Source organism: Pipistrellus kuhlii, unplaced genomic scaffold, assembly GCF_014108245.1.
Source record: "Pipistrellus kuhlii isolate mPipKuh1 unplaced genomic scaffold, mPipKuh1.p scaffold_m20_p_8, whole genome shotgun sequence".
In the NCBI taxonomy this organism is placed as follows: domain Eukaryota; kingdom Metazoa; phylum Chordata; class Mammalia; order Chiroptera; family Vespertilionidae; genus Pipistrellus; species Pipistrellus kuhlii.
Genome location: NW_023425584.1, coordinates 45,708,978 through 45,736,208, shown reverse-complemented (window position 1 = coordinate 45,736,208; position 27,231 = coordinate 45,708,978). Strand labels below are relative to the sequence as shown.

At 36.7% G+C, this 27,231-nt stretch overlaps 1 protein-coding gene across 4 annotated transcripts; it reads right to left on the bottom strand.

Moving 5' to 3' along the window:
* Positions 1-822: 822 nt before the first annotated feature.
* On the bottom strand, positions 823-23,789 carry USP38 (ubiquitin specific peptidase 38). 4 transcript variants are annotated; one of them, XM_036423618.2, is made up of 10 exons: positions 22,548-23,788; positions 20,528-20,663; positions 17,492-17,621; positions 15,805-15,906; positions 12,775-12,933; positions 11,164-11,357; positions 8,361-8,454; positions 7,382-7,488; positions 4,687-6,043; positions 823-2,055 (listed from the first exon to the last, which is right to left on the bottom strand). In XM_036423618.2, the coding sequence occupies exons 1-10, from the start codon at positions 23,227-23,229 to the stop codon at positions 1,894-1,896; spliced, it is 3,123 nt and encodes a 1,040-aa protein (XP_036279511.1). In that variant the 5' UTR covers positions 23,230-23,788; the 3' UTR covers positions 823-1,893. The 4 variants fall into 4 exon arrangements, with proteins under 4 accessions (XP_036279511.1, XP_036279513.1, XP_045432902.1 ...); XM_036423620.2 differs by lacking the exon at positions 15,805-15,906; XM_045576946.1 differs by lacking the exons at positions 7,382-7,488; positions 8,361-8,454 and having other exon boundaries at positions 22,548-23,789.
* Positions 23,790-27,231: the final 3,442 nt, after the last annotated feature.

Here is a 27,231-nt window from a genome sequence, read left to right as displayed (position 1 = left end):
ACTTACTTTGCCGTCAAGATCTGCAGGTAATTTTTGTGCAATTTTGGCCTTTTGCCCCTGATTTTTGGTAGACTTTTTTTTCGGTTAAAAGGTCGTCTTATACACTGGAAAATACGCTAATTGTTTTTTTAGGAAGTTTCTAGAAGCAACTGGGTCCAATATCAATCCTCAAATTATTAAATGACTACCAATTTCAGTGAATGCTGAGACTGATATAACTTCATTATAAGTCATTATCTGACCTTTGGATAAGTAAGCACATAGGAGAGCTTAGAAATTCACCATTAGGACAAGAAGAAGCCCACAGGAAAGGAAGTGCAATTAAAAAACCTCCTAGTTCATTCATTTATAAAGAAGAGAAATTTTGATTAATACTGTAAAGAATTTCCAGTTGCTAACTAATCCAGTCATTTCCCCAATCTTCTTGGCGACTGGAAATAGGCTAGAAGTGGGAGGTAGTGAGTAGAATGAAGATGAGAAGTGTGTGTTTAATCACTCCCATTAAAAGTATGGGAAAAAGATAAACCCCAAACACCAAAGAATATTCTTTTCTTAAAGTGTTTTTAAAATAAATGAGACCAATCTCCAGAACAATGTACAGCCATGGGTAGGTTAGCACCGTTAGGAAGGGGGACAGTGGGATAACTCTTGAGCACTGTATAATCAAGACCAAGGAGATCTGACTTGTTTCCATTTCCTGGCAGAAGAAAATGTGAAATGGTAGCAGCTGACATTTTAGCTTATCTGAAATGATGAAATAGAAACAATGGTGCAACACATCACTTAAATGAAAAAAGAAAACCAAAGGTACACATCTAAATGTATGTGCTCAATGTTTAATATTCTGAGGATTAAGTAACAAAATCAAAAAAAGATTTTTTTACTTGACTGGGTTTATTTTCTATGAATTCTTCTCCTAAGAGTTAAAAACAATCACACGCATTGGTTTAGAACAATCAGATTTTTACTTCAGGAAAATCTAATAATACCTTTCATAAAAGTTATAATTTTAATGTTAGCACACACAAAAAAAATCACTCCCTAACATTTCATTTTAAAAAAGCTTTCCCGCAGCCAAAGATTCCTATTTTTTAATTACAGTACTGCAAGGCACATACAGAACTCACCTCCTTCAAAACACACAGAAGAGGGACTCCCTGAAATAGAATTTTTAAATCCCTAAACAATTAGAAATACTATAAAGTTAGCAATGTGTAGGCAAAAATGTTGCTCCTATAGGATCATGCACTTTTTCTTAAAATCAAGTCATCATGTACGTATAAATAATTCCTTTAAAAACATTTGTACTTCAAATGCAGGTAGTGATGCTGAAGACAGCATTAAACAATCCTGACAAGTACAAGAGCTTGATAAATTTTATGTTATTGCCTTCATTAGAGACCCTTATCATCTCTCATATTTTCAAAGATTTAAATTTAATAATGGGATAACTACATAGGAAATAAGGGCTTTTCTTCTTTTCAAACAATATTTCCTTCACCTCTAACATAATTCTTTTATGAAGGATGCTAAGTGAATTAAAATTTTTGTTCTGTAAAACTGAGGATAGGAGCATTTAAATGCTTCCACTAAATTTAATGCAGCTTAATTAGGGACCAGGTATATATTTTCCTTTGAAAATTTTTGGTCAAGCATGTCTAAGCATAAAAGCAAATGGAATTTTAAGAGGTAGATTTTTCCCCCCATGATGCATTTTGTTAATAAATCTATTGTCAAGAAAATAAAAACAAGCACTGAGTGTGTTTTCTTAAAAGTATAAGGGTCTAATGAAAAGAAAAATAAAAGATAGCTATGATACTTATTACAGTGTGACATTTTAACAGTCAAAGTATCGGGTGTTTTGTGACCAGTGCATTTTGGACTCTCTCAGGATCAAAATACGAGTCTGCTGACTGTATTAAACCCTCCTCCACCCCCTCCGCCAGTCGGTCCACAGCTTCCTGGTGGGTCATTGTCATCAAATCCATTTGGCCGAAATGAACAGGAGGCAGAGGCAGCTTGAAGGGCCCGGGCTCGAGCATTCAACTCTTGTTCCTAAAATTAAAAATAATTTTAATAAAGTCAAATTCCCAAATACAATGGATGAATATATCACCTGTATAAATATTTTAAAGCTACCTTAATCCTTAATAAGCATCCTTCAAATCTTAGTAACTAAAAATACTGACTACACTAATTCTTTCCAAATCTTACTACAGTAAAGTACATAATCACAGATGGAGCAAACTTGATAAAGAAGAAAATCTTGGTGTAAGTCTACAGAATGACAGACCCAAAAGTCTGTTTGTTTCAGTATCAGACTACACAGAGGAGGAAACTGAAGCCCACAGTCCAAAAATGTCTCTATATTTCATTTCATCCCCAAGAACTTTCAAAATACAGTAACACCCATCAGTACGTAAGAATGATTTTTTCCCCCTAATATACAGTATGCAGAATTAAAGATTATGACAACAGATTATCTACTCTAACAATTTTGGAAGTGGGTGATTACGATAAAAAGTACAAATAATGAAAGAAAGCTGGATGATTTTTAATACCTTTTTCCTTAGAGTATTTCTTAGTAAGTAAAATATCTCAAAATACTGCTAAGGAAAATGGAGCTTATCTTCTTACAGTAACACTGAAAACTTTTCTCTACTTGACCATTAGCAATTTTATCAGGAATTATATTCACCTATGTGCCAGACACCTATTAGGTGCTCAATAAATATTAATGATCTCAGGTTAGAACACTATTTGATACTTATCCACAAAAGAAGAAAAAGTGAATATGGCAAATTCATTTGACAAGTTCTAAAACAAGGCTCTAAAAACTGGCACCAACTCCCTGGAACAAGATATAAACTATTCTGGCATGTACCCATTTTTCTGGGAAAAGGTCTACGCCTTTCAAATGAGGTCAATGTCACTCACCCAGGTCTAAAAGCCACTGTGGTAGCAAAACCCTTAACCTGTTAGGCATAATCATCCTCAAGAACTTTCAAAATACAGTTAACATTAATAACAATAAATGTACTATATCCAAATTTAGCTTCAAGCCCAGTTACGTTGCTCCATCTGGCATAGTAGCATTATATGTTTTTTGTTTTAAACAACTTACCAATCTGAGATTGAAGATGAAACTTAGAATTGCACAACACTGAAAAGCTGAATGAAAATACATAACCCTTTTATAGGGACAATTAAACAATAATAATAAATGGTGCTCAAAAATTGTATAGTCAAGGGAAAATGGCAAGTCAGAAAAAATCATTTAGAGCTAGGCTGCAATGTAAATAGATATTACAGTTTATAAGTATAAACTGTAATATCTATTTAATATCTATATAAGTGTTTTTGGCATTCCTATCACAGAAATTGTAGTTTCTCAGCTTTTCAAAATCCACGTCCCTCCGTTGATAAATATTTCACTCAATCACTGCAATATAAATAATATACATATTTCCAAAAATCAAGATTGCACTGGGTCATATTTTCTGTATTTTATATTATAGAAAATTTCTACTTCAACCTAACCCTCTTACCCTTACCCCACCTCTTTAATCTTTAAGAATCGTGATGCTTAACATCCAGTGCTTATTTGCTATCTAGGAAGGACATGGTTGAATACATTATATTCTCTGGATTATAAGCCTTCTGACTGGATGTGAGAATCTTGTTTCTAAATCAGTTCTAACAAATACTCTAGAGTTTCTAATTATTTTTCTGAAAAATGTAGTGTTTTTGTCACTCTAGTACATTGCATACTCCTTTAAGAATGTATCATGTATCTTTAAGTATTTTATAATACAGTAAATTTCAAAACTTTTTGAGAATTCCTCCTAAAAATAGTACTATAGCGGTCCATTTTTTCTCTTATACTATCTGTATCTTTTAGTTTTGGGAGCTTCAAACAGAGAAGTTTTAGAAATTAATTTTAAGCTCATAAAATTACTTGGATTATCCAGCTAATAAACTTACAACTTCACATATAATTTACTGTTGGTCCTTTATATTAATAGCTACTTGGCAAACTTCAAAGAAAAGTATTTTGAGCAAGATCTTTTATTAATTTTAAAGTAATAAAATCACTAACTCCTTGCAAAAAGTGTACTTATAAATTCAGCTTATGTGAAATCTTTATTCCATGACTTTTCTTTACTGTTATTTTTTCTCCTTGGTTTTATTGCTCAGATCCTTAAGTAATACAAATATTCTGTCTTTATTTTTTCTAGCTTTTAGTGTCCTTTATTTTACCTACCTGAATGTCAAGAAATAGCCCTTAAAATACTTACACAAAGGTCTAAAAGGAATAAACACCCAATTTAGCAGCTGTTTTCCCTGGTAAGTGGGACTAAAGGGAAGAGGAGAGATACTACCATTTTATTAAACTCTGTATTTTTGCCTGGAGTGTTTTATAATAATCACATCTTTTATAATTAAAAACAGGTAAGGTCTTTTTGTATCTAACTTCAACTTTTCATAATTCATAACTTTAGTAAAACAACTTGGTTATATAGGTTTAACTCATTTCATATAAACCCAGACTCAAATTTCAGAATTATCACTGTAAATTCCTTGGAAAATACAGAAGCTGAATTTCAAAGTTAGGGTGCTCATTAAACTACCTAGCCATTGTTTAACTATTTTCCACAAATGATGAAGCTTATATTTCCAACTTACCTGTAAATATAGTTTATTGTCTTTTGTTATAGCATCCATAAGTTCTTTCTGTAGAGGTGGGTCTCCATTTACCCAGAGTCCACTGGTTGAATTATTACCACTCAAACCATTAGTGCTGCTCTGTTTTCTATACAAAAGCACATAAGCTGTGTCCTTTGGAAATCTACTCGTAATTTTCTGGACTGACTGAAATGAAGTAAATGTCACTCTGCTGTCATTAAATAAAAACCATTCTTTTGACATTTCCTTATTTTCTAAATCCTGTTCCATAACTGCACTAGGACTATCTCTTGCTAGTAAATGACTCTGGGAGGAAGCTAATGCCAGAGTGTCAGACTGGTGGCACATCTGGTATGAGGACTCTGTACCTGTGATGTTTCTAGCATAGGAGTAGTAATGCCCACTTTCAGAGGATATACCAGAGTGAACGACAACAGAACTTAATAGATAGGGCACCAAAATGGGACAGCAAGCTTCTTCAGTCCCAGAAGGCTTTAATTTTTTAGCTAGGTTTTCACTAATATCAGTAAAGTCAACATCTATAGACCAACTTTCTGACAATGAAGAGAAAGAAGTAGTTCTTTTAACTGGCAACTCCAAAACCAGTGGCAGTGACACATTGTCTAAAATTTTTCTTCTCACGTGATACTTCTGATCATATGAAAATCTCAAGAGAGTAAGAATAAGGTATTCGGGTTCCTCCGTGATTTGCATAGTTTTCTCGGCATTCTGCAAAGAGGCACAGTTTTCACAATAATACTGGTTGTCTCCAGTAAGAATCTCTGGAGCCAAAAAATAATTTAGTAAGTCAGTTACTGAAGGTGTGGCTTCACCTCCTGGCTTCTGAGGTACATCTTTATTAATAAAAATCTTATTAGATTCACTAGGGACAGAAGTATTTTCAGTACAGCAAAATTCATCAGGAGGGTGGCCTGCCATTCTTTCATTCATAACTGAATCATAGACAAAGGTAGCTGCTGCTGGATTATAAATTCCTGGTTCTTCTGAAGGACCAGGACAGGCTTGCAGTAGACCACCATCCGGTATACTGAGCGATGATGCTGGATCTTGGAAAGACAAGCTGTCCATGGAAGAGGAAGGACAAAAGGCGAGGGAGAGATCAGTAAAGGCTTCCACTTTTTGTGAGGTACTCCTGCAGTTCAAACAACATATGTGAGTTCGTAGTTTTCCTCCAAACATTTTTTCTATCAAAGTCTTCTCACCATCACTTGTGTAAGGGGTCTCTGTCAGTACAGCTGCCTTACTGGCTACTTCCTGAGAAGTTTCAATGCATCCCAGACTTTCAGAAGGCTTGTGTGAGGACTGAACTTTCAAGATTTTTTCTTCTTCATGGAGCCTGCAGGAAAGTATATCATTACACAGTACTTCACTTACATTTAAATGTCATTTCTATTACAAAATATTGGTGGTTTATAAAGACAGGCCAATTATTTTTTTAGTCAAATATATAATGTTTAACTTAAAAAAGCAAGTTTGTCCTCTTCTAATCAAGAGGAATTCTGAACAGTTTGACAACATAGGTTAGAAGAGAAGGTACAGGCTATTTGGACACTGTATTTCATTACTTTTTTTATACTACTATTTTATAGCACTACGTTGCAGTTAATTGCATGTTCTCATTAACTGTCTTATTTCTTTGTCTGCCTGGAGTCTCATACAAAGCCTGGCACAAAGAAATCACTGTACATATCCTCAGCTGAATGGAAGGAAGGCCGTGTATGTCAAGCTCAACTTGCTTCACTAGTCTTTCATATAACAGAAAGGAAGATATAACATAATAGGCTTTATGAACTAAGTGCTAAGGAGACAATAAAATGTACCAAAGCCACACAATTATGAATCCATCCAAAGGAGCAGCTTTTACATTTCTTTGGTCTCAGGATACCTTTGTACTCTTAAAAATAATTGAGGAGCCCAAGAGCTTAAATTTATGTGGTTATATCTATCCAAAACTGAGATGAAAATAATCTATATTTAAAAATAATAAATCCATTACTTATTAATATAAATGTTTTCCTGAAAAAGTTAAATGTCATACAACAAAAAAACTTGGTGAGTAGAATGGCATTGTTTTAGAGTTTGCATATATTTCAAGTATTTGGCTTAATAGAAGACAGCTAGATCCTCATGTCTGCTCTGTATTCAGTCTAATGGTATATGTTGTTTTGGATGAAGTATATGAAGAAAATGTGGCCTCAACTACATAAACACAGATATATAGAAAGTGTTTTAAGAACTCTTAGGAGTCCTCATACCACACTTTGAGAACATCTGGTCTAAAGTAAAAAAACAAAAAACACCACCAACAACAAAACCTCACATTAATCATAAAAGAACATTTAAAAATATAATGCAACAACACTTGAAATATATATTTTAAGGCTAAAAACAATATTGTGTAGAAATAATTCGTTATGAAAGAACATAATTCAAATCATAACTTTAAAAATACTTTTTACCTAGTCCTGAATGGGTGGCTCAGTTGGTGGAGGACTGTCCCTTAACCAAAAAGTTTACCTGGGTTGTGAGTTTGAATCTTAGTCAGGCCATGTGTAGGAAGCAGTTGATCAATGTTTTTGTCTCACATCATCACATCAATTTCTTTTTCTTTTCTCCCTTCCTCTCTCTAAATATATCCTCCAGTGATCATTAAATATATATATGTACTTTTTACCTGTCTAGCAGAAACCTGAGGTATTCAGAACAGTCTTGCTGTGATCTGGGGGTAAACCATGGAGGTCTGGAAGCTTCAAAGAATATCCGAGGTGCATATGCTTCTCTCTTTTGATATCAGTAGAGAAAATACAAGAAAATGATTCTCACATCATGAACTAAAATCTGAAATCTTACTATATGTTGAATAAAGATTACTTTAAAAAATTATATTGAGCTTAACCTTTACTCTAAGCTGTCAAACATGTGGGCAAATAAACTAGTTGGAAATAGATTTAGATAACCATTAGTCGTAACTTCTCATTCTGTAGATGAGATTTAAGATCTAGAGCAGGGCTGGGGAACATCCAGCCCGAGGGTCATATAGGTCTGATGAAATCATTTGGTCTGGCCCTGACAAGGCATTAGGGGTGAGTTAATTGTTTGACTAAATTCAGCAGACTAATTTTTAAGCTGATAATTTTGTTTGGCCTGCAAATGATGTTATAAATATCCAAATGGCCCTTGGCAGAAAAAAGGTTCCCCACCCCTGATCTAGAGAAACTGTGTGACTTGCTCAAGGTCAGAAATTATATCAGGGATTAGACCAGGTCACATCTAACTCTGGGTCCACAAAATTGTTTTAATTGTTTAATTCTGTGAAAATCTACCAATTTAGTATCTATAAACTATTAAAATGCATTTTAAAAGATTTCTTTATGAGACTTTATTAAATAGAAAATAATTACAATAATGAGTTAGCATAATACTCATCTATAAAAATGGAAAGTAGGAGAAATAAATAAAAAATTTAAGGGTATATCCTGATTTTAGGCAGTATCTTTTTAACATTTCTAAGTAGATTAGTTATGCAGGGTGAGATATATATTTTTTCATAAATTAAAAAGGACTTTCCAAGTTTGGTATAATGTGAAATTTAAAGAATATTACCATAATAACATGAATATTAACATATTCATACTACTCATACTTACACTCACCTGTGTATGAGCCAAAAAGGCAAAAAGATGCTGTAATTTTTTCATTAATGAATTGCACCCATTTAGATTTAAAGATAATACTTGTCTCCTGAAACTGAAAGAGAATAAAATATAACGATTTTCATATAAATGTGTGCATACATATGCATTTTTTAAAAAGCTAAACGGAAGTTAGTTCAGGAACTTACCTTCAAAGTAAAACTTCACTCACCAATGGCCTCTTATCTAGCAAAGTTACTAATGACAATGTAGTGAAGAAGGAAGGGAAGAATGATGGTACCTAAGCACTTACTGTGTGGCCTGGTAAATGACCTATATGTACTGTCACATACCATTCCTATTTTCTGGATCACCAAGTAGAAATAGATTAAACTATTAATTAATACCCCAAGTAAGCAACTTTTAAATTCTTTCAAATCTGCATGAAATAAGTAATATCCTCCAATTAAAAGATCCTATAAAGTTAGAGTGATTTAAAAAATGGTACTATAGGAACAATTGGGGGGGAAAATGGAGTTAGGTAAGATTTTACATCATTACAAGTCCACTTGGGATATTGAGCTAAATGTGAAATATAAAACTACTGAAGTATTTAACAAAAAAAGAGAGAAAAAGGCTTCCTAAAATTCAGGCACTATAACTGAAAAATAGCAGAAGTAACTATATAAAATAATAAATTGCAAGTAAAACACTGCAAATTAGAATTGCACTGAGTAGAAAAATATAACAAAGAATTATCATCCAGATTATATAGAAATCAATATGAAAGTTTAAATACTAAAGCCTTTCTGGAGACATGTGGTATGTCCTATTCAAAGAATACCCTCTCACAAGCATATGGGGTGAGAGATTCATTATGAGCAAAACAAGCTATTAATAGTCACCAATAGGAGTAAGGTTGAGTGAATTATGGCAGATACTTTACTGAAAACAACACAGTTCTGTCACTGTCCTACCATGGGGATATTCCAAACTCAAACCTTATTTTTTTTATTGTTGACACTATTATAGATGTCCCCCATTTCCCTCCCCCCCTTTTCCTTATCCACATACATTTTTTTTTTATATACTAGATAAAGTCTCTTAACTATAAACAAGGTCTAGAACACTGCACATAAAACTTAAATTATCTTTGGGAATGGCAATGCCTGATTTTTAAAAAAATTAAAATTGTAAAATTTTTATGTACTTTCACATTCAATTTTTTAAAAGCACCATAAAGATTTCACATATTACCAAAGACATAAAATATGCTGTTTGCCTATTCTGAGATGGAATTATAATTGGCCACTGTCCAATAGATGAGCTGTTTGAACTGCTAGCCAGTTATAACTGAATTAGGTTACTCTGCTTTCTCTATCATCTATAAAATAAGATGGCTGGATGAGATGACCTCTGGTGGTGAGATATGGTTTCTTTCAGGTTTATGCCTAGTATTACTTGTGTTTAAGAAAACCTGAAAACAAAGAAAACACTAAACCAAACAAAAAACACCTTAGTTTTTGAGTGTACACATGTACTTAGGAGTCAGAAAATCAAATAAAGCTAACTCTTCATTTTTTAGTTTATGATTCCTCTAGGCAGGCATAAAAAGACCTGGAACTCAACTTCTATATATCTTTAGTCAAATTCCATGAATCTCTATTGGTGCTGAAGAGAAAAATTCAACCATGTTTTTGCCTTTAGGGAAAAAAAAATTTTTTTTTAAAGATAGTAAATGTATATTTTTTATTCAATGGAAAGCAAATGTTCTGTGATAAGTTCTTTCCAAATGAATGAATATTATTATGCAAATTCAGCATATCTGGCTGCCCTGAATTTAGCACTCCATAATAAACTTTACTCTTTGTATCTCACTGAGCACATCAAAAACCTACATGTTTTATTTATTGGCAAAAAATATATAATAGTAGCCTTTAGGAAAAATTTATCATTAGTTTGTAACTTTACAGATAGCATTCGCATAGCTAACAACTTCTGGTTTCCTATTTGCTTAGCTATAAAAGCAATGAATTTAAAAGTAAAACTGCAAGAGGGCAAAGGAACAAGTCTGTTTACACATTTGTTCAGTATTAATCAAGTTAAGGTGGGAAGCAGAGCTTAAACGTCTTTAGCAGCAACTAATGAGTTATTGATCTGATAAACTGCAAAATATCTACAGACAGAAAAATATAAATAAGACCCCCTCGAAAGATATACTGATTTAAAAAAAATCACTACTATCCTAGCCGGTTTGGCTCTGTGGATAGAGCCTAAGGACCAAAGGGTCCTGGGTTCGATTCTGGTCAAAGGACGTACCTCGGTTGCAGGCTCCTCCCAGGCCCGAGGCCTTGGTCAGGGCTCTTGCAGGAGGCAACCTCTCACTTCGATATTTCTTTCAGTCTTTCTCTCTCCCTTCCACTCTCTCTAAAAATCAATAAAAAAATATCCTCAGGTCAGTATTAAAAAAATAAAATAAAAGTTCATAACCTTATAGGATAATAACAAATTAGTAATTGAGGACACAAATTCTCAGGCATAAACTCAACCAATCACTCTGTTACAATAATAACTATCAAGTCGGAGTAATTCATAAGATTCTAAATGTAATATATAATATAAAGTAGAATTTACTTAAGTTAATATTTTAATAGTACCTTTTCATTTCTGAATAAGGCAATTGTATGAAAATATTAATATTTCTGCCATTTATAAGAAATAATATGAAGACAATCTTACCATTTTGCATTTCATCATCATGCATCAATTTCTACAGTTAAAATGAAAATAAAAAGCTTCAAATTTAAACTTAATTTAAACTTACTCTGTGGCCATAAACAATGCTTGTATAACACTGTTCATGTAACATGTATTTCCTAGATTAATAAGACCAGTTTTCCCAGTTTCAGATTTTCCAGAAAGTCTAGACAAGCAAGATGCCAAAGCGTCAGATTGAGAAGTCCAGGCACTTTGATTGAGAATCAATTTAATCTTCTCCTCACTGGGCTTAGGTAAGTCCTATTGATCATAAAGAAGAAAAAAATTTTTTTAAATATACACTATTCTTGTTATTAAATTAACATCATAAATGCTCTTCCACTAATATTTAACCTTTCCCCCCCCTCCCTCTTAGTTTTGATAGTACTTGACCAATTGTCAAAAACACACACAACAGGAATTAAGTCACATTTGAACTATTCATGTTTCATATTTATCAGAAAAATGTTTTAAAAATAAAACAGATCAGAGAGTATACTGTAGCACTATTCACAGGCTATAGAATAAGACCTAAATTATCACCCAATTCAATAACTGAAACCACTTTCTTTTATATTATGTAGTAAAAAAAATTTTCCTTTTCATTCACTACCAATACCCAGTACATATTAATCTTATAAAGTCTCAAAGTAATTATGATGAAAAATGTTTAACCATATTGAAAATTATTATAAAATACAGATTATTCTTACTTGCTTTGTGATTTATGAGATAATATTTAAGAGTAAGTGATTTCAAATATGAGTAGAGCACTGGAGAATAAGAATACTTGGTAAAATTATTAAGGCTTTTTGAACTAATATCATCTGGCACTTATATCTTAGATAATAAATAAATAATATCTGAAGGAATTTTAATCTCCTGGATTTTTTGGTGCTATTATAAAGTGCTTCCTGAGTTCAGAGTAAGACCCTTGTTTCTTCTGAGCTTATTTCAGTCAATAGAATTTTCAAGACATAAAGCATAACTAGCTTTCATCTATACACATAGTGACATCATAGAGAGAGATTAACACTATCAAATACATGACAGCTCTTATACATAAAGACATTTACTTCTGCAGTATCAAATGTCAAACCAATAGTATGAATTAATAATGCTGTGTTCTGGGTTCAACCAATATAATTTTGATTTAATTAAATAATAAAATGTTTATTTATTCATTTCAGATACAGAAGATGAAACCTTATATTGTATTTCAGATCTCAAAAAGAATTATCAATTGAACTGATTTATAATAATTTATAATTAAATCTGACTAAGGAAAGTTCTCCAATTCTTTTGCTACTCCCTAATTACGCAGTAAGTTTACTAAAAGTATGCTTAGTGTGACCCATTCTTCAAAACAGAGAATTAGTGGTTTTTATATTGAACATTTATACAAATTAAAAACACAAGGCAAGTTCACAAATAGTTCAAGTAAAGTTTCTATGACATATGGACATCCATGAACAGTCCACAGCTAAAATGAAATAAAAAAAAAAACACAGCAAAAAAACAAAGTTGTTTTCTTTAATGAACCCTGATTTTAACAAAATTTTTCAAATAAAAAGCATATTACCATAAGGAAATAAAATGAATAGCTGGTTATCATCAAACATCATCTATCACATGATGGGCTGCAGATCCACAAATACTGTTGCAACTATTATCATACCTTTATTGCTTCCAGAATGGGTTCGTAGAGATCTGGAAATCCAGAGTAATGATACATCATACAGTGTATTAATTCTGTTAACTGTACTAAGAAGGCTGTACTGGAAGGCAGACCATCACTTCTGAGGGAGTGAACCAAATTAACCACATGAGGAACAATCTGAAGAGAAAGGAAGACAAATATTCCTCAATCAATACAAACTAGCAACAAATTCTCTGGCTTACAAATAGAATTCAATTGTTACACAATAAACAAATAACTTTCCATATGTTCAGCTACACACTTTTTCTAAAACAAAACTGAGAAGTAAAAAATTTCTGGAATATCAAGGTAAATTTAGTTTTTAAAGTCACATGATTTTAATTCCATATAATACACCTATTTGTCATCCTTATTCTCCAACCAAAATGCAAACTAAAGTCCTAGTCACTGCAGTCTAAAAATGCCTTCAATTGAAAAATATTAGTAACAAACTTAAAAGATAAACCTAGGCCAGTGGATAGAGTGTCGGCCTGCGGACTGAAAGATCTCGGGTTCGATTTCGGTCAAGGGCATGTACCTTGATTGTGGGCACATCACCAGTGGGGGATGTGCAAGAGGCAGCTGATCGATGATTCTCTCTCATTGATGTTTCTAACTCTCTGTCCCTCTCTCTTCCTCTCTGTAAAAAATCAATAAAATATATTTTTTAAAAAATAAAAAAGATAAACCTAGAATTAGCATAAGAGCTCCATCTAGTGTGAATTTTAGAACTCTTACTTGGAAGAATTATACACGCTTTGTATATTAAAGTTTACTTCAAGAAAAGTCTTCAAAATACCTTTTGCATGTATCTAAAATTACAGCTCAGGTTACAGGATTACCTTTCATTTAGATAAGCATAGGGATGATGTCAGATGTTAGCATGGTGATGCTTACAAAATGACACCCATTCCTCTTAAAGGGAATCCGAAACTATTATTTTAAAAGACTGGGGTTAAAAATAAAAGGAAAATCTAAAATGCTCATTGCTTATAAACATTTAGAAAACTTTAGTGTTGTAAACACAATAATGTTCTTTCATTATAAAATTAGACTAAAAGTTAATACAGAAATAATATTTTAAGAGGTTATTAATAAAATAAACTATTTTGCAGAAATGGCTCAATCCACTGGTACAGTGTTATACTTGTTCCAACTAAATAATTATAATCTGATATTAGGTATTTATACTCATATGTAAAAGTATCTTAAGTTTTATTTAGAAAACATTTTTCGGGTTGCTAATTAGCAATAAAAATGAAGTTATAGCTTTAAGGTCTTATCATCAAATAGCATTAATAACAATTAATTGAGCCCGAGACCCTTCAGTCTGCAGGCCAATGCTCTATCCACTGAGCCAAACCAGCAAGGGTGCTGGTTGATTCTTGCATATGCCTTGCCTGTGTATTGAACTCGTAACCTTGGCATATCAGGACAATGGTTTAACTAACGATATATGTGACCAGGTCATATTTTTACTCCACTAAATTTTTTTCCCCATTTATAAAAAACACATAAAGACCAACTTGGTTCACATAATATTAATCTTGGTTTGCTCTAAAATACTTTAAACATATAATGAATAATGATGTTAGCGATTCCAGATTATTGCTCATACTTAACAACTCCTAACCTGAGTCCTTTGCTGAGTTATTTAGAGTTATAGGTGATTTAACTACAACATGACCCACTACTAGATGCCCAAGCTAATTTTAGTTGAGTAGGTAAGCTATCCCAACTACTCTGGCAGTAATTAGGTCTTTGTTTTTAAATTTTACTAAGTCAGATCACAATTTAATTTCAGATCTAACTAATCTATATACATAAAAGGCTAAGCGACCATCGCAACAGAAACAAACAAACAGATGACCAAATAGGCTGTGTGGGGCAGCCAGGCTGATAGGGGGGTTAGTGAAGGGCAACCAAATGACTGAGCAGCAGTCTGCATGGGGCTTCCATGCCCAGTGGGGGGTGGGGGTGGGGTACTGAGGGGTGATCAGGTTGGCGGGGGGTGGGAGGGGTAGTTGGGGGTGACCACACCGGCAGGGGGTGCAGTAAAGGGTGACCAGGTCGGCGGGGTGACCAGTTGGAAGTGACCAGGCTGGCATGGGGAGGCAGTTGGGGGCAACTATGTCTGCAGGGGGAGGGGGGGGGGGGCGGGCGGCGGCAATTGGGGGTGACCAGGCCAGCAGGGGTCAGTTAGGTATGATCAGGAAAGCAGGCAGGTGAGCAGTTAGGAGCCAGTTGCCCTGGACTGTGAGAGGGATGTCCAACTGCTGGTTTAGTCCTGGATTGGAGAGGGTGCAGGCTGGACTGAAGGGATTCCCGCCTCACCCTGTGTACAAATTTTGTGCACTGGGCCTCTAGTTCTTAAATAAATGATTTCCTATTTACTTACTTCAATAAGGCAAATAATTCAAAGGCAATCATTTATTATCTCAACTACTTTTTCAGAGAGATTAAGGAATGTGCCTATGCTCCATGAGAATAGTAATAAACCTTAGAATGGATGATTGTTGTTAGAGATTCTCCTTAGAAATTTTAAAAAATAATCTCCCCCCCTCTCCCCCCCCCCCCCCCCCCCCCAAATGGCATACACATGATTATGCCTAAAGCCAGGGACAAATAATTGATGTTTTTTTCCCTTGGGAGACTTTACTAGCATATTTACTATATTAGCTCAAGTTTGAGTTAACAAACTGATATAAGGTTATTGATTTAATGATCAAGCCCAACAATTAGGGCAATTAACTCCTGAAATAACTCATCCTAAGTGATTTCATACATTGCTGTTTTGTGGTGACAAATGGAAACATTTGGGAGAAATACTAAACATTTTGAAAATAGATTCTTTGGAGGGAAATCCCACAATCTCAGATTTCTAAAAAAAATCATAAAGCTATAAGTAAATAGATTTAAGATTAATGTACAATCTTTTCACTATATACAAATGTGACTCAATATTAAACTAAAATTTTAAGACAATGTAGAAACCTTGTTATAACTTACCAAATGGAATGCCTCTGGAGAATGCTGAAAACTAAGCAGCATGTGAGAAAGAACTGCAAGAGCACCAGGCCTCACAAGAGGAAACTGAAGTCGATTAAAAACCTTCAAAAAAAGACAAGACACCAATCTACAGTTTGCAAGAAAGTCCTTAACCCAATCAGTGGTTATTTTCCTAGGACCAAAAATTATTTATGTGAATATCCCCCTTTCTGGAAAGTTCTATCATACCATATGTTGACTTATTAAACCTTGTGAGAGGGGGAAAGCTGGAAAGTAACATGACAGAAATCAAGGGAATATAATGGCCTAAGCAACTCTTAAAACTTCCTGATCAAATGAAAATCTGTCAAACCAAGTTTTTAGATGGTAACTCCCTGGTCCATTATCAATTAATTTGACAAATATTTATTGTCTCTAGAGGGTGCATAGGAACAAAAAGTAACACGGAGATAAGTGATATGAAAACAGGGTATGATAAATAGGAAATGCTGCGTGGCAAAGGGGACTGGTATTTTATATAGGGTGTTTTTATATAGGGTATTTTTAAAAATGCCTCATGAAAAGCACCTTTTTCTTCCATATTCCATAAGGATGGAATATGCTAATTGACTGCCCCACCCTCAAAGATGGCGGTACACAGCCACAAGATGGTGGTGCCCAGTCCTCTCAGCCCCGCCAGGGCAGCACCACGCACCTGCCTCTGGAGTACCCCTAGTTCCTTGAGCCTCCCAGCTGCCCAGGACCGGCCCGAGGCACAGACAAGCCTTGGCTGGTGGCTGCCCAGCAGCCTAGGGTCACCCGAGGCTCTGGTAACCAGGGCTGGCTGAGGCTTGTGCTGCCAGCAGTGGCAGCATCAGAGGTGTGATGGGGCATTGCTTTCCCCTCATGGCTGGGTCACCTTTTGCCCTGAGGGCTCCCGGAATGTGAGAGGACAGGCCAGGCTAAGGACCACCCACTCCAGTGCATGAATTTTCATGCACCGGGCCTCTAGCAACCTTAATAAAAGCTTGATTAGTTCGATTTAAGGGAAAATGGAAGAAACATGTTTTCATATTAAATATCTGAAACAGCAAATTACTTATTACCTACACTTAAATAGCATTTTAATTTTTTATAGCCTATTCAAAATTATTATCCGAAACAAAACCAAACAAGAACATACTCAAAATTAGATGCTTTAAAGGGGACAACCCAAATATAAAAAGAATGATTATATAAGTTCATACATTCTAATCCTATATACTAATATGCTAAGTGTCTGGTTGTCCATTCAATCAAAGTATAATATGCTAATGATATGCTAAGGATGCTCAACCGCTCACTATGATGTGCACTGACCACCAGGGGGCAGATGCTCCAGTATGTTAGCTTGCTGCTGGAGTCCGGCAGATCAGGACTAAGCAAGACAAGCCAGTCATGCCCTCAAGCCTCCTGCAGTCTCTCCCTGGCTGGCCAACCTCCTGCATCCCTCCCTGGAAGGCTGGCCGTGATATACCCCAATAGGGACTAGGTGACCCAGCCCCAATTGTACACTAGTGGGGTCCCTTAGCCTGGCCTATGCCCTCTCGCAATCTGGGATCTGTTGTGGGGTATCGGAGAGCCAGTTTTCTCACAAGCCAGGCCGAGGGACCCCACTGGTGCATGAATTCGTACACTGGGCCTCTAGTAGACATATACTCCCACTTACCAGTTTTATTTTCAGTAAAGTAACATCTATCAAAATAGTAAACTTTTGGACTGCTGCCAGTCCTTTCAAGAGTGCAATCACCCATGTATCCACATGCTGAGCCAATGGCCAGGACAGCCAATCAATCATCCTGAAAATTAAAGAAAAAGAAATTATTAATATTGACAATATTTTCAACATTATTTAGAAATAATAGGTTACAGTAGATAATTACTTTCTTTGTGACTCACTATTTACTGAGCTTGCTTGTAAAAAGCACTAATCAAGATGTAGAAATGGGCCAAAGCCGGTTTGGCTCAGTGGAAGAGCGTCGGCCTGGGGACTGAAGGGTCCGGGTTCGATTCCGGTCAAGGGCATGCACATTGGTTGTGGGCACGTCCCCAGTGGGAGGTGTGTAGGAGGCAGCTGGTCGATGTTTCTCTCTCATCGATGTTTCTAACTCTCTATCCCTCTCAATTCCTCTCTGTGTAAAATCAATAAAATATATATTAAAAAAAAAAAGATGTAGAAACCAGTATAATGGGTGCTTGTACTCAAGGAGTTTCCAATCACATAAGCTGAGATTCTTATATAACACATTTTCATAAAAAGAATTTCTGATAAACTATCATTTTACCTTAAGTTTTAAATTTATGCTACATATTGATATTAAGAATTTATTAGGCAAATTTACTCTAAGAAGAACAGTTCAAATATACCTATCTGAACTAAGACAAACAGATGTAAACCAAAATTTTTTCTCTCTGGAAATATGAAATGCACTGTTAAAAACACACCTAGACTTTGAATTGTGATACAGGTCTCTTCATCCTTGTTAGAATTCTACTAAACAAAGTCAACAAAAGGAAACTTCAAATAGATGAAAGCGTACCGAATGTGCAAATGTCCTAAGTGGCCTCATTTTGCATTAGTGTTTTCCTTCTTGAATATCAGCCCAGTTAATTGGGAATAAAAACAAAATAATATAGGGTTTGATGGAGATTGTCCCTAATGTAGACATCAATCACAATGAAGACTTGTACAACTCTTGGAAAGCAATTGGGCCAAATGTTCATATTATTTGATCCAGCAATCCAATTTGGGGGATTATATAATAAGAAAGTAGTAGTGAAACAAAAAACAAACAGATTTTAGTCAGAGTGATCTGGTTTAAAAATCCAATTTACCATTTATTGCTGGGGACCTTAAATACTTAGGTAAATTATTTAACCTCTTTGTGTCTGTTTCCTTATCTGTAGACTATATATAGACATGTTTATTTTATAGAGCTTATGTGAAGAGTAAATGAGTTAAAATATATCACTGAAAATATTCATTGTGATGCCTCTCTTCTACCAAATATTTTTAAAGGACTGACTTCTAAATTGAAATGGTTATTTTTATAACAGCTAAGTTATAACTGTCTACATTAACACTCAGGTATTATCTTTATTAAGGTTTCTGCTCTTAAGATTTATTTTCCATTGGTCAGGGTGAATGCAACCCAGGTATGTGCCCTTGACCGAGAATCAAAATGGAGACCTTTTGTTGTATCTAACCAGAAACCAACTGAGATACACCAGTCAGGGCTGAGGCTGCTCATAATGTCTAATGGAACATTTGCATTTCTTTGCATTACAGAAAATGACAGTAAAATGTAAGTGCTAACATGGGGGGAAATATAGAGTATAGGGAAGTATAAGGTGGGAGTACGGTAAGAATAAACACTACTATCCTTTTCAATTATATTTGTAATATAAGAATAATTACTCTAGGTATGGGTTAAATAGCATCATGTAGCTAAATTAGAAATGTAATATAAAAACTGCATCAAACCTCCCATAGAAACCAGTAGGTAAAAATTAATTTCCAAATATATTTTAAAAACAAAATAAAATCATAAGATGGATATTATAGTTGTTTTGAAAAGATTGAAAAATTAAGACCAGGAGTGCTGAACGGAAAGAAGTGGAGTTTGCACTTGACTTAGTAAGTGGTGAAAGTCACTGCAGTTTGATCAGAAGGGTAAAATGAGTAGGTCAGGCTGACTTAGAGAAGAGAGATAAAGTCACTGCTGGCAAAAAAGACCAACGAGAAGACTGTTGCAACGTTATGGCATGAAATGAAAATGTAAGCTATTGTTACTTAGGCAATGAAGGTGAGGCTCCAACCAATTGATTTCTGATTTTACTTTCACTTGTGAAATCTGTATTTCTCTGTATCTTCCTATTTTACTTAGAAGACAACATAATTTATGATATATTCATTTCAAAAAGAAAGAAATTTTAGTGCTGTTGCAGTCACACTGGCACGAGTGTTGCTGCTCAATAGAACACAGAAGGAATGTTTTTGTGGACATGGAGGAGATAAAAAGTGTTTCTTAAAAGTAAATGAACAATGATAACTTTACATAAAGACTTAGAACTCAACCACATATAAATGAGAATTGATAAAGTGATAATAAAGGGAAAAGTCAACAAAAACAAGTAATATTAAGAAGATCCTAACAGTATGGTATCATAGGACTAGCTATTGAATAATAAGAAAATAAAAATAAGAAAAAAAACACCACCACATTTTAAGAGTCTCATGCTCTACCGACTGAGCTAGCCGGGCACCTAACCGCATTTTAAACAGACAAATGCTAATAGTGTATTACTCAGAAATCCTGATTGAAAGAGAAAGTAAAAGTAAATATTTAGCTAGAAGAAAAAAATAAGATCCCAGAGGGAAGAAACAGGTCACAAGAAACAATGAGCAAAGAAACTAGTAAAATACAGTAATAATCCAAAAAACTCCTGCCTGTACAACATATGTAAATGTATGTATATTTTTGAAAATTAAAAAACTGAAATAAAAATGGATTTGTCAATTACTGGGATGCCGGTCAAGCCTATAGTAAGGTAAACAATTAATTTGGAGACTCTTTATATATTTGATTCCATGATTTCAGTTTTAAACATTTCTCTCTAAGTTTTTCATTATTGACAAAAATGCAACAAAATATTTCCTCCTCCCAAATCTACAGTTACCATCTTTAGTGTCATGAAGAAGTACCTGCAAAAAGCTTGGGTCATACTTGCATCTTTGACATTTGGATCCGTAGTAAGGCTCTTGATGAGAACTGTAATCATCTGAAGAGGAATATGCTGCACAAGGCTTGCCAATGCTACAGAAGGTTCAAATGATGCATCTATTTTTTTTTAATTAAAAAGAAAAAGGGATATGGCAAGAAGGTTCAAGTGAAGTATTGAGAGAGAACAATTAACTAAAAAAAAAAGTAATTGCAGCAAAGATGTTAATTGGAAAACAGTTGTCAAGCTCCACCTCATGGGTACTGGTAACATAAAAGGAATGTTACATTACAGAAATTTAGAGATTAAGAATTACAATGATTGTTCATTCTACAGACAGAACTACTGCAATATAAAAACTATTGCCATATTGGGTCCATGAGTTACTTTATTTTCTTGCATTTTTTAATATTGTCTTTGTCGAGCTAAAATATTCATTTAAAAAGCAGAAATGTAAGATTTAATTCCCAGGTTAGATTGTCCAAAGTAACTTATAGCTATTAATTACAGTAGTCTGTACAGTGTTCTAAGGAAAATATTTAAAAATCTCTTAAAGTCCTAGCTGGTCTGTGGACTGAAGGGTCCCGGGTTCGATTCCAGACAAGGGAACTTGCCCAGATTGTGGGCTCAATCCCCCATAGGGATCATTGATGTTTTCATCTCTCTCCCTATCCCCTTCTCTCTGAAATCAATAAAAGTAAATTAAAAAAAAAAATATATATATATATATCTTAAACAAGTGAAAATTTGGGGAGAGGGAACTTTACTTAAACGATATAAAAATAAGCATCTTTATTGCTACAGTTGAAAAAGTTCTGGGGAAATATAACTCTAGCAACACAGGCAATACAAAAATTAAAAAAAAACAAAAACAAACCAATTCAGATCCTGCAAATACAAAGTTGGTAATGCTTTTGTAAATTTATTTAATTCATCAGAATGCATGGAGCTTGTTAAAACTGCTCTTCTGGTTCTCAAGATAAAGGAGGACACCTCTGTCACAAGTTCGATTTCCAACAACAGCCAGGGAGAACAGTTGTACCAAGTAGAGAGGAACTGAACATGATTTTGGATCTACTGTCCTAGAACCTACAGAACTAGAAGCTCCAAGTTCAAGTAGAATTCCTGGATGACAAAGCAGTTTCTTACTAAGTGTCACTTTGACCCCTCCCTGCTTCTAAGGATGCAGTTCCTGGGCTATCCTCCAAGTGAAAAAACACCCATTAGGTCCTCAGATTCTTTCCCTTCCCTCAGTCTCCTCAGGAACACTACTGTAGACAGGAAACATCAATACTCAAAAAACTACAGTTAACTGGGATTAGCCAGTAATAAAACTGCATGAATTTTAAAAAATGGGAAAATTAAAAAAACACACAAAAAAACAGGGGAGCCAGGCTGGTGAGGCTCAGTGATTGAACACAGACCTAAGAACCAAGAGGTCAAGGTTTGATTCCCAGTCAGGGCAGATGCCAAGGTTGCAGGCTCCACCCTCAGTAGGGGGAGTGCAAGAGTTAGCCAATCAATGATTCTCTTATCATTCATTGAAGTTTCTCTCTACCCTTTTCCCTTCCTCTCTAAAATCATAAAAAAAAGGGGGGGGGGGAAGAATCTCACGATAATAAAATAATAGGGTTACAGTGCAATAATAACATGGTAAACACTTTTAGGCTACCATTAGTCACTAATGAACAGAAGCTTTATTTAGTAGCTGTCATCCCCAAAGCATTTCACATCTAGAGCAGAGGCTGGGTAATTAAGCAACTTGTTTAGTGCCAATGGTCTTAGACCTCGAAGTTCTCAACGTTTAAGATAAAAACACGGCCTGCTCTTTAAAGAAACATCCTGAATAGGACAGTGGATGGGAATAACATTTTGAATGAGGCACTAAGATTTGTTCTCCATTAACAATATGCTCAGGGCAGGGAAGCAAACATGGTGTATGTATGTGGGCGAGACAGGTCGAGCTTCCGAGAGAGATTTTCTTGGGATACAGTGACCCTTACCCGTGGAAGAGATGCTTGCAAAAATTTCCTGCAGGGAAGGCAGCAAGGTGGAGGGTTCGGCCTTCCAGATGTTCTGCAGCAAGTTGCTCACTTTGGTCACCTGAGCGACATACTCCCGCAGCTCTTTCTCCTGGGTGGACTGGCACTGGAAGTGGCCTATCGTTCGAACCAGCTGCTGACAGAAGGTGATGGACAACTTCCCCTTGGGGATGCACTGCACGAAGTCGCTCAGGAGGTCGCTGAGCCGGGCACACAGCGGCGGCTCGGGCCGCTCGCACACCAGCCGCAGCACCTCCACCTGCAGCAGGCCGAAGAGGTCCAGCACCGAGGGGCAGCTCATGATGAGCTTCAGGCCGTTGTGGATGTAGTCCAGGATGGCCACATCCTTCCTGTCCAGCGAATGGTAGCCCTGCTGGAGAAGGCCCAACACGAGAGTCTTGTTGAAGAAGGATTCGAACTCGGGCCGGTGGTACCGTGCGTAGGCCTCCAGCACCTGGTGCCCCACCTGCCGCTGAAAGGGGTCTTGGCCCTCCAAGATGAGCCGGGTGGTCAGGTCAAACATAGCCTGGCACTGCGCCTCGTCCTGCCAGTGCTCGGCCGACTCCACCACCTTCCGCACGATCACCCGCTTCACCGGCAGCGGGTAGGACGAGCTCACCAGGCCCTCCAGGATCTTGTCCATGGTCGTCACGTCGCCAGGCCGAGCGGCAGGGAGCGGGCGGAGTCAGCCCCGAGGTGGGGCGAGAGGGCCCCGGGGCGGAGGTACACTTGGAGCACAGCAGCAGCAGCAGCAGCAGCAGGATCGGCCACCGCCACCGCCGCCTCAGCAGCCACATTTATCGGGCAGGGGGGCCCATGCAAGAGCGGGCGGGAGGAGTTGGCAAGCGTGGGGCGCGGGAGAGCCAGCCCCGCCCGCGGCGGGCCTAGGGAGCCGGAGGCCCGCACGCCGCCGCCGCCGCCCCGGGTCCGCGGTCCTTCTCAGCATCAGCTCGGAGGCGCCAGCGGAGGGCCCCCGGCAGCGGCGGGCTCTTCGGACGCGGGGTTGTGAGCCGGCAGGTGGAGGAAGCGCGCCTCCGCGGCACGGGACAGGGGTGGGCGTTCGGGCTTCAGCAGGTGTGGAGACGAGACGGGCCCTGGGCTGAGCCAGGTGGAGCCGCTGTCACCGAGGGTGCCGCCTGATCTGCCGGGAAGGGAAGGCGGACACCCTTGACCCGGATTCAGAAGGTCCCCAAATAGGAAGTGACGGAGTCCTTATCTGGGTCAAGGTCCGCCCCTCCGCGCCGCCCCAAACCTTCCCTTCCCCCCCCCAGGGCCCCGCCTGCGCCCCACCAGCCTCCCCCTCCCCGCGGCGCCCGCCCCCGCCGTCCGGCCCCGCCCCTTCGCTGCTGCGCACGCGCGGCCGCCTCCGGTGGAGTCGCAGGACGACGCTCGCGTCACTGGGGATCGAGTGTCAAGTCACAGGCGCCTTTCCGGAAGGAGGGCCCGCCTTTCCGGAAGGAGGGCCCGAAACGTAGGTGTCTGCAGCGGCAGCATCCTCGGATTTGGGATTCCCACCTTCGGATCTTTGTCGGTTCTTCCCGGGTCAGGTTACTCGTTGAAGCCCGAGAAATTGCTGTTTATGTAAAATGTGAAGGACAAAGTTTTGGAAACGCAAGCACTTGAGGAGAAAGAAGGAAAAAAAAAAATAACTCAAATGGAGGAGACATCGCTTAGGGGCTTGGCTCATCCATCAAGAAACGAGCTAGAGTTCCTAAACATGCCAGTGCCTTTCTTCTCCTTTGTGGTTTATAAAAAGTAAAAACTGCCCCCGTGGCAGAGGTTTAGCGACATTCAGTTTCAGGAGAGTTTGTTTTTTCAAGCCCCTAGCAGATATTTTTTTAGAGAGCTTTTGTGGCCTATGGAAAACTTACAAGCTGTCTAAAAAGTGGAAGGAGAGTTACTGGAAAATGACAGGTGAGAAAATGAAAGATGGGTATATGTAGGGCATCCCCAAAAATGTATACACACATTTTGAATTACTATAAGGACAGTGTTTATTAAAGTACATTTCGTTTTCAAAATTGAGCTATCAGCTTTTAAAGTGTATACATTTTGGAGGGACACCCTGTATATACCTGGGTCATAGTAAAGAGTACTATGAAAATTAGTTGAAAGCTTCACATCATTTAATATATGTATATGCTGCCATTGAAGATAGTTCATAACAAGGAAGAACAGATACAGTCATCATGCTTGTACTCAAAGTCCAAAGATTCACAGTAAGACTTTTGGCTTTAATCAGAGGCCTTTATATTGGAAAACATTCCCTAATTATAACCCTGTACAGAGTTGGCCTGTAATAGTTGTGAACTCAGACATTAATGGCCTGTAATATGGACACAAGATTACATAAATGGTTTGTTTTAAATACCCAATAGAAAAATGAACAAAATTGTAAGTTGTTTACTTTGCTAAATACCGTTTTGAGTGTGTGTGTGTGTGTGAGATTTTTTTTTTTTTTTTTTTTTTTTTTTTTTTTTTTTTACAAAGTGGTTACACCAATATACTTAACACATCAAGTAGGATAATCTTAAAAAGAATAGTTAAAGAGATAGGAGCTGGGCAGAGGAAATGAGAATAAATTTGTGGGAAGAAATTGAAGATAAAAGATGAAAAGAAGCTAAGAAACTTTTCCTTTTCAAATAGATGTTATGTAAAACTGCAGTGAAAAGTCTGGCTTTATTGGGAATGGTGCCACACTAAAAGAAAAAAATAGGGTGTTTGAGCCTTGAGCTATGAAATGGGAGGTCATGGTTGGATTCTGGCCAGGGCACATGCTTTGGTTGCAGGCTTGATTGCAGGTTGCAGGTTTGAGTAGGGGGCATTAAGGAGGTAGCTGCTTTGGTTGCAGGTTGGAGTAGGGGGCATGAAGGAGGTAGCTGATCAATGATTCTCATCATTGATGTTTCTCTCCCTCTCCCTTCATCTCTAAAATCAATAAAAATATATTTTAAAAAAGACCAAAATAATATAGAAATTAAAGCATTAAACTTTAGCTTGTTTGGCTCAGTGGGTAGAGTGGCAGCCTTCGGACAAAAAGGTCCCAGGTTCAATTCTAATCAAAGGCGCGCACCTTGGTTGCAGGCTCCTCCCTGACCTGAGCCCTAGTCGGGCTTGTGTGAGAGGCAACCAACCGATGTGTTTCTCTCACATCGATGTTTCTCTCTGTCTTTCCCTCTCCCACTCTCTAAAAATAAAAAATAAATTATTAGAGGATTGAGTATGTGCATTTGAAATGTAGCAGAAAAACATTGGAGTCAATTGAGGCTAAATGAGGATTGGTGAACAAGAGTAGAGAAGTGATTAATCCAAAGCAGATAGGAAAAAAAATATTGGTTAATTAAAAAGTTGACAAATTCTCTGAATCATCAACATTTCCCCATTTCTGTTAATATTATGTCTTCAGAAACTATTGTAAAATAAGATGTGTGAGAGATACAAAGTGCATTTTTTCCCTGTCTATATGATACAGATAACATAATTTCATACTATCAGGCTTCCCAAAGCACTGTGACTCAGTATTTTTGTTGAGGATATCACCCCAGGATATTTTTCCCATTGATTTTTAGAGAAAATAGAAGGGGTAAAAGGAGGGAGAGAGAGAGATATCAGTTGGTTGCCTCTCCCATGCCCTCTGCCTCCCCACAGGCCAGGCCGTGACTCAGTATTTTTAAAGTACTGCTTGAGTGACAGGTGCACGAAACAAGATATTTGGCAGGTTCTTATGCCAAAGTATTCAAAACATGTTTCCTTCTTTTGCCATTAGTAAAAAAAATTACATACTATGTTGTTATGATATAAGATTTCAGTTGGAAGCGGTCTACTTTAAATAATTTACTTGATAACTAAAAATTAAATAACAGTGCCATATTCCTGTTCAATATTATTTTACTCTTTTTTTTAAATACATTTTTTATTGTTGATAGAATTACAGATATTTCCCATTTTCTCCCCCTCCCCCTTCTCCTTCCAGTCTTTACTCCTCCTCTCCAGGTCTTCACCACAGAAGTCTATGGAAAGTTTTTACTATAGTATGCCTTGTTGCTAATAATTGGATTAGTAGGTGCTATCCTTCGGGCTTTAAGATTTTTGTGACCATTCAATTGCTAGTTAGATGGTTTTATAAAAATACAACTGGGAATGGGAGTCAAGTGATGGGAATGAAAGAAAAAGCTCAGGTAGAAAATTATTGAACACCCTCTATTTGCCTGAAACAAAATTTATACTTTATCCTTCGTTCTCAAGACAGACTTTTGGAAGTAGATGTTAATAGTTTCATTTTATAGGTAAAGTAATGAAGCCATAAAAGTTTAAATAAGTATTAGGTGAAAATTGTGTTTGTTTGTGATTGGCAAAGAGAAAAAGCATTTCCAAAAGTAGGTTAGAGTTGGCCAACTGAAACAGTTCTATTATTCTATTAACTTTCCCCTATGGTATTTATGTCATCCTATAACATCAAATTTATTGTGTAGAATAGAAAGAATTATTGTTATTGGGAAGGATGAGGTATTCCTTCCTCCATTTAGTGTTAGAATTTTCTGAGTCTTGCATAGGAGACTGAGTGATTTTTATTTGTGTAGAATTACATCTTTACGTTTCTAAAGTCCCATTCCAGTCATAGAAGTATAGTTAGGGTTTCAGTGGA

Bases quoted from the DNA above. Each gene is read 5' to 3' on its own strand.
- USP38 (XM_036423618.2), bottom strand. From the start codon at position 23,229: ATGGACAAGATCCTGGAGGGCCTGGTGAGCTCGTCCTACCCGCTGCCG. The intron at 8,455-11,163 runs GTAAGTTTAAAT...ATTCTCTTTCAG, and splicing joins GCATTGTTTATGGCCACAGA to TTTCAGGAGACAAGTATTAT. The intron at 7,489-8,360 runs GTGAGTGTAAGT...TGATATCAAAAG, and splicing joins CCTTTTTGGCTCATACACAG to AGAGAAGCATATGCACCTCG.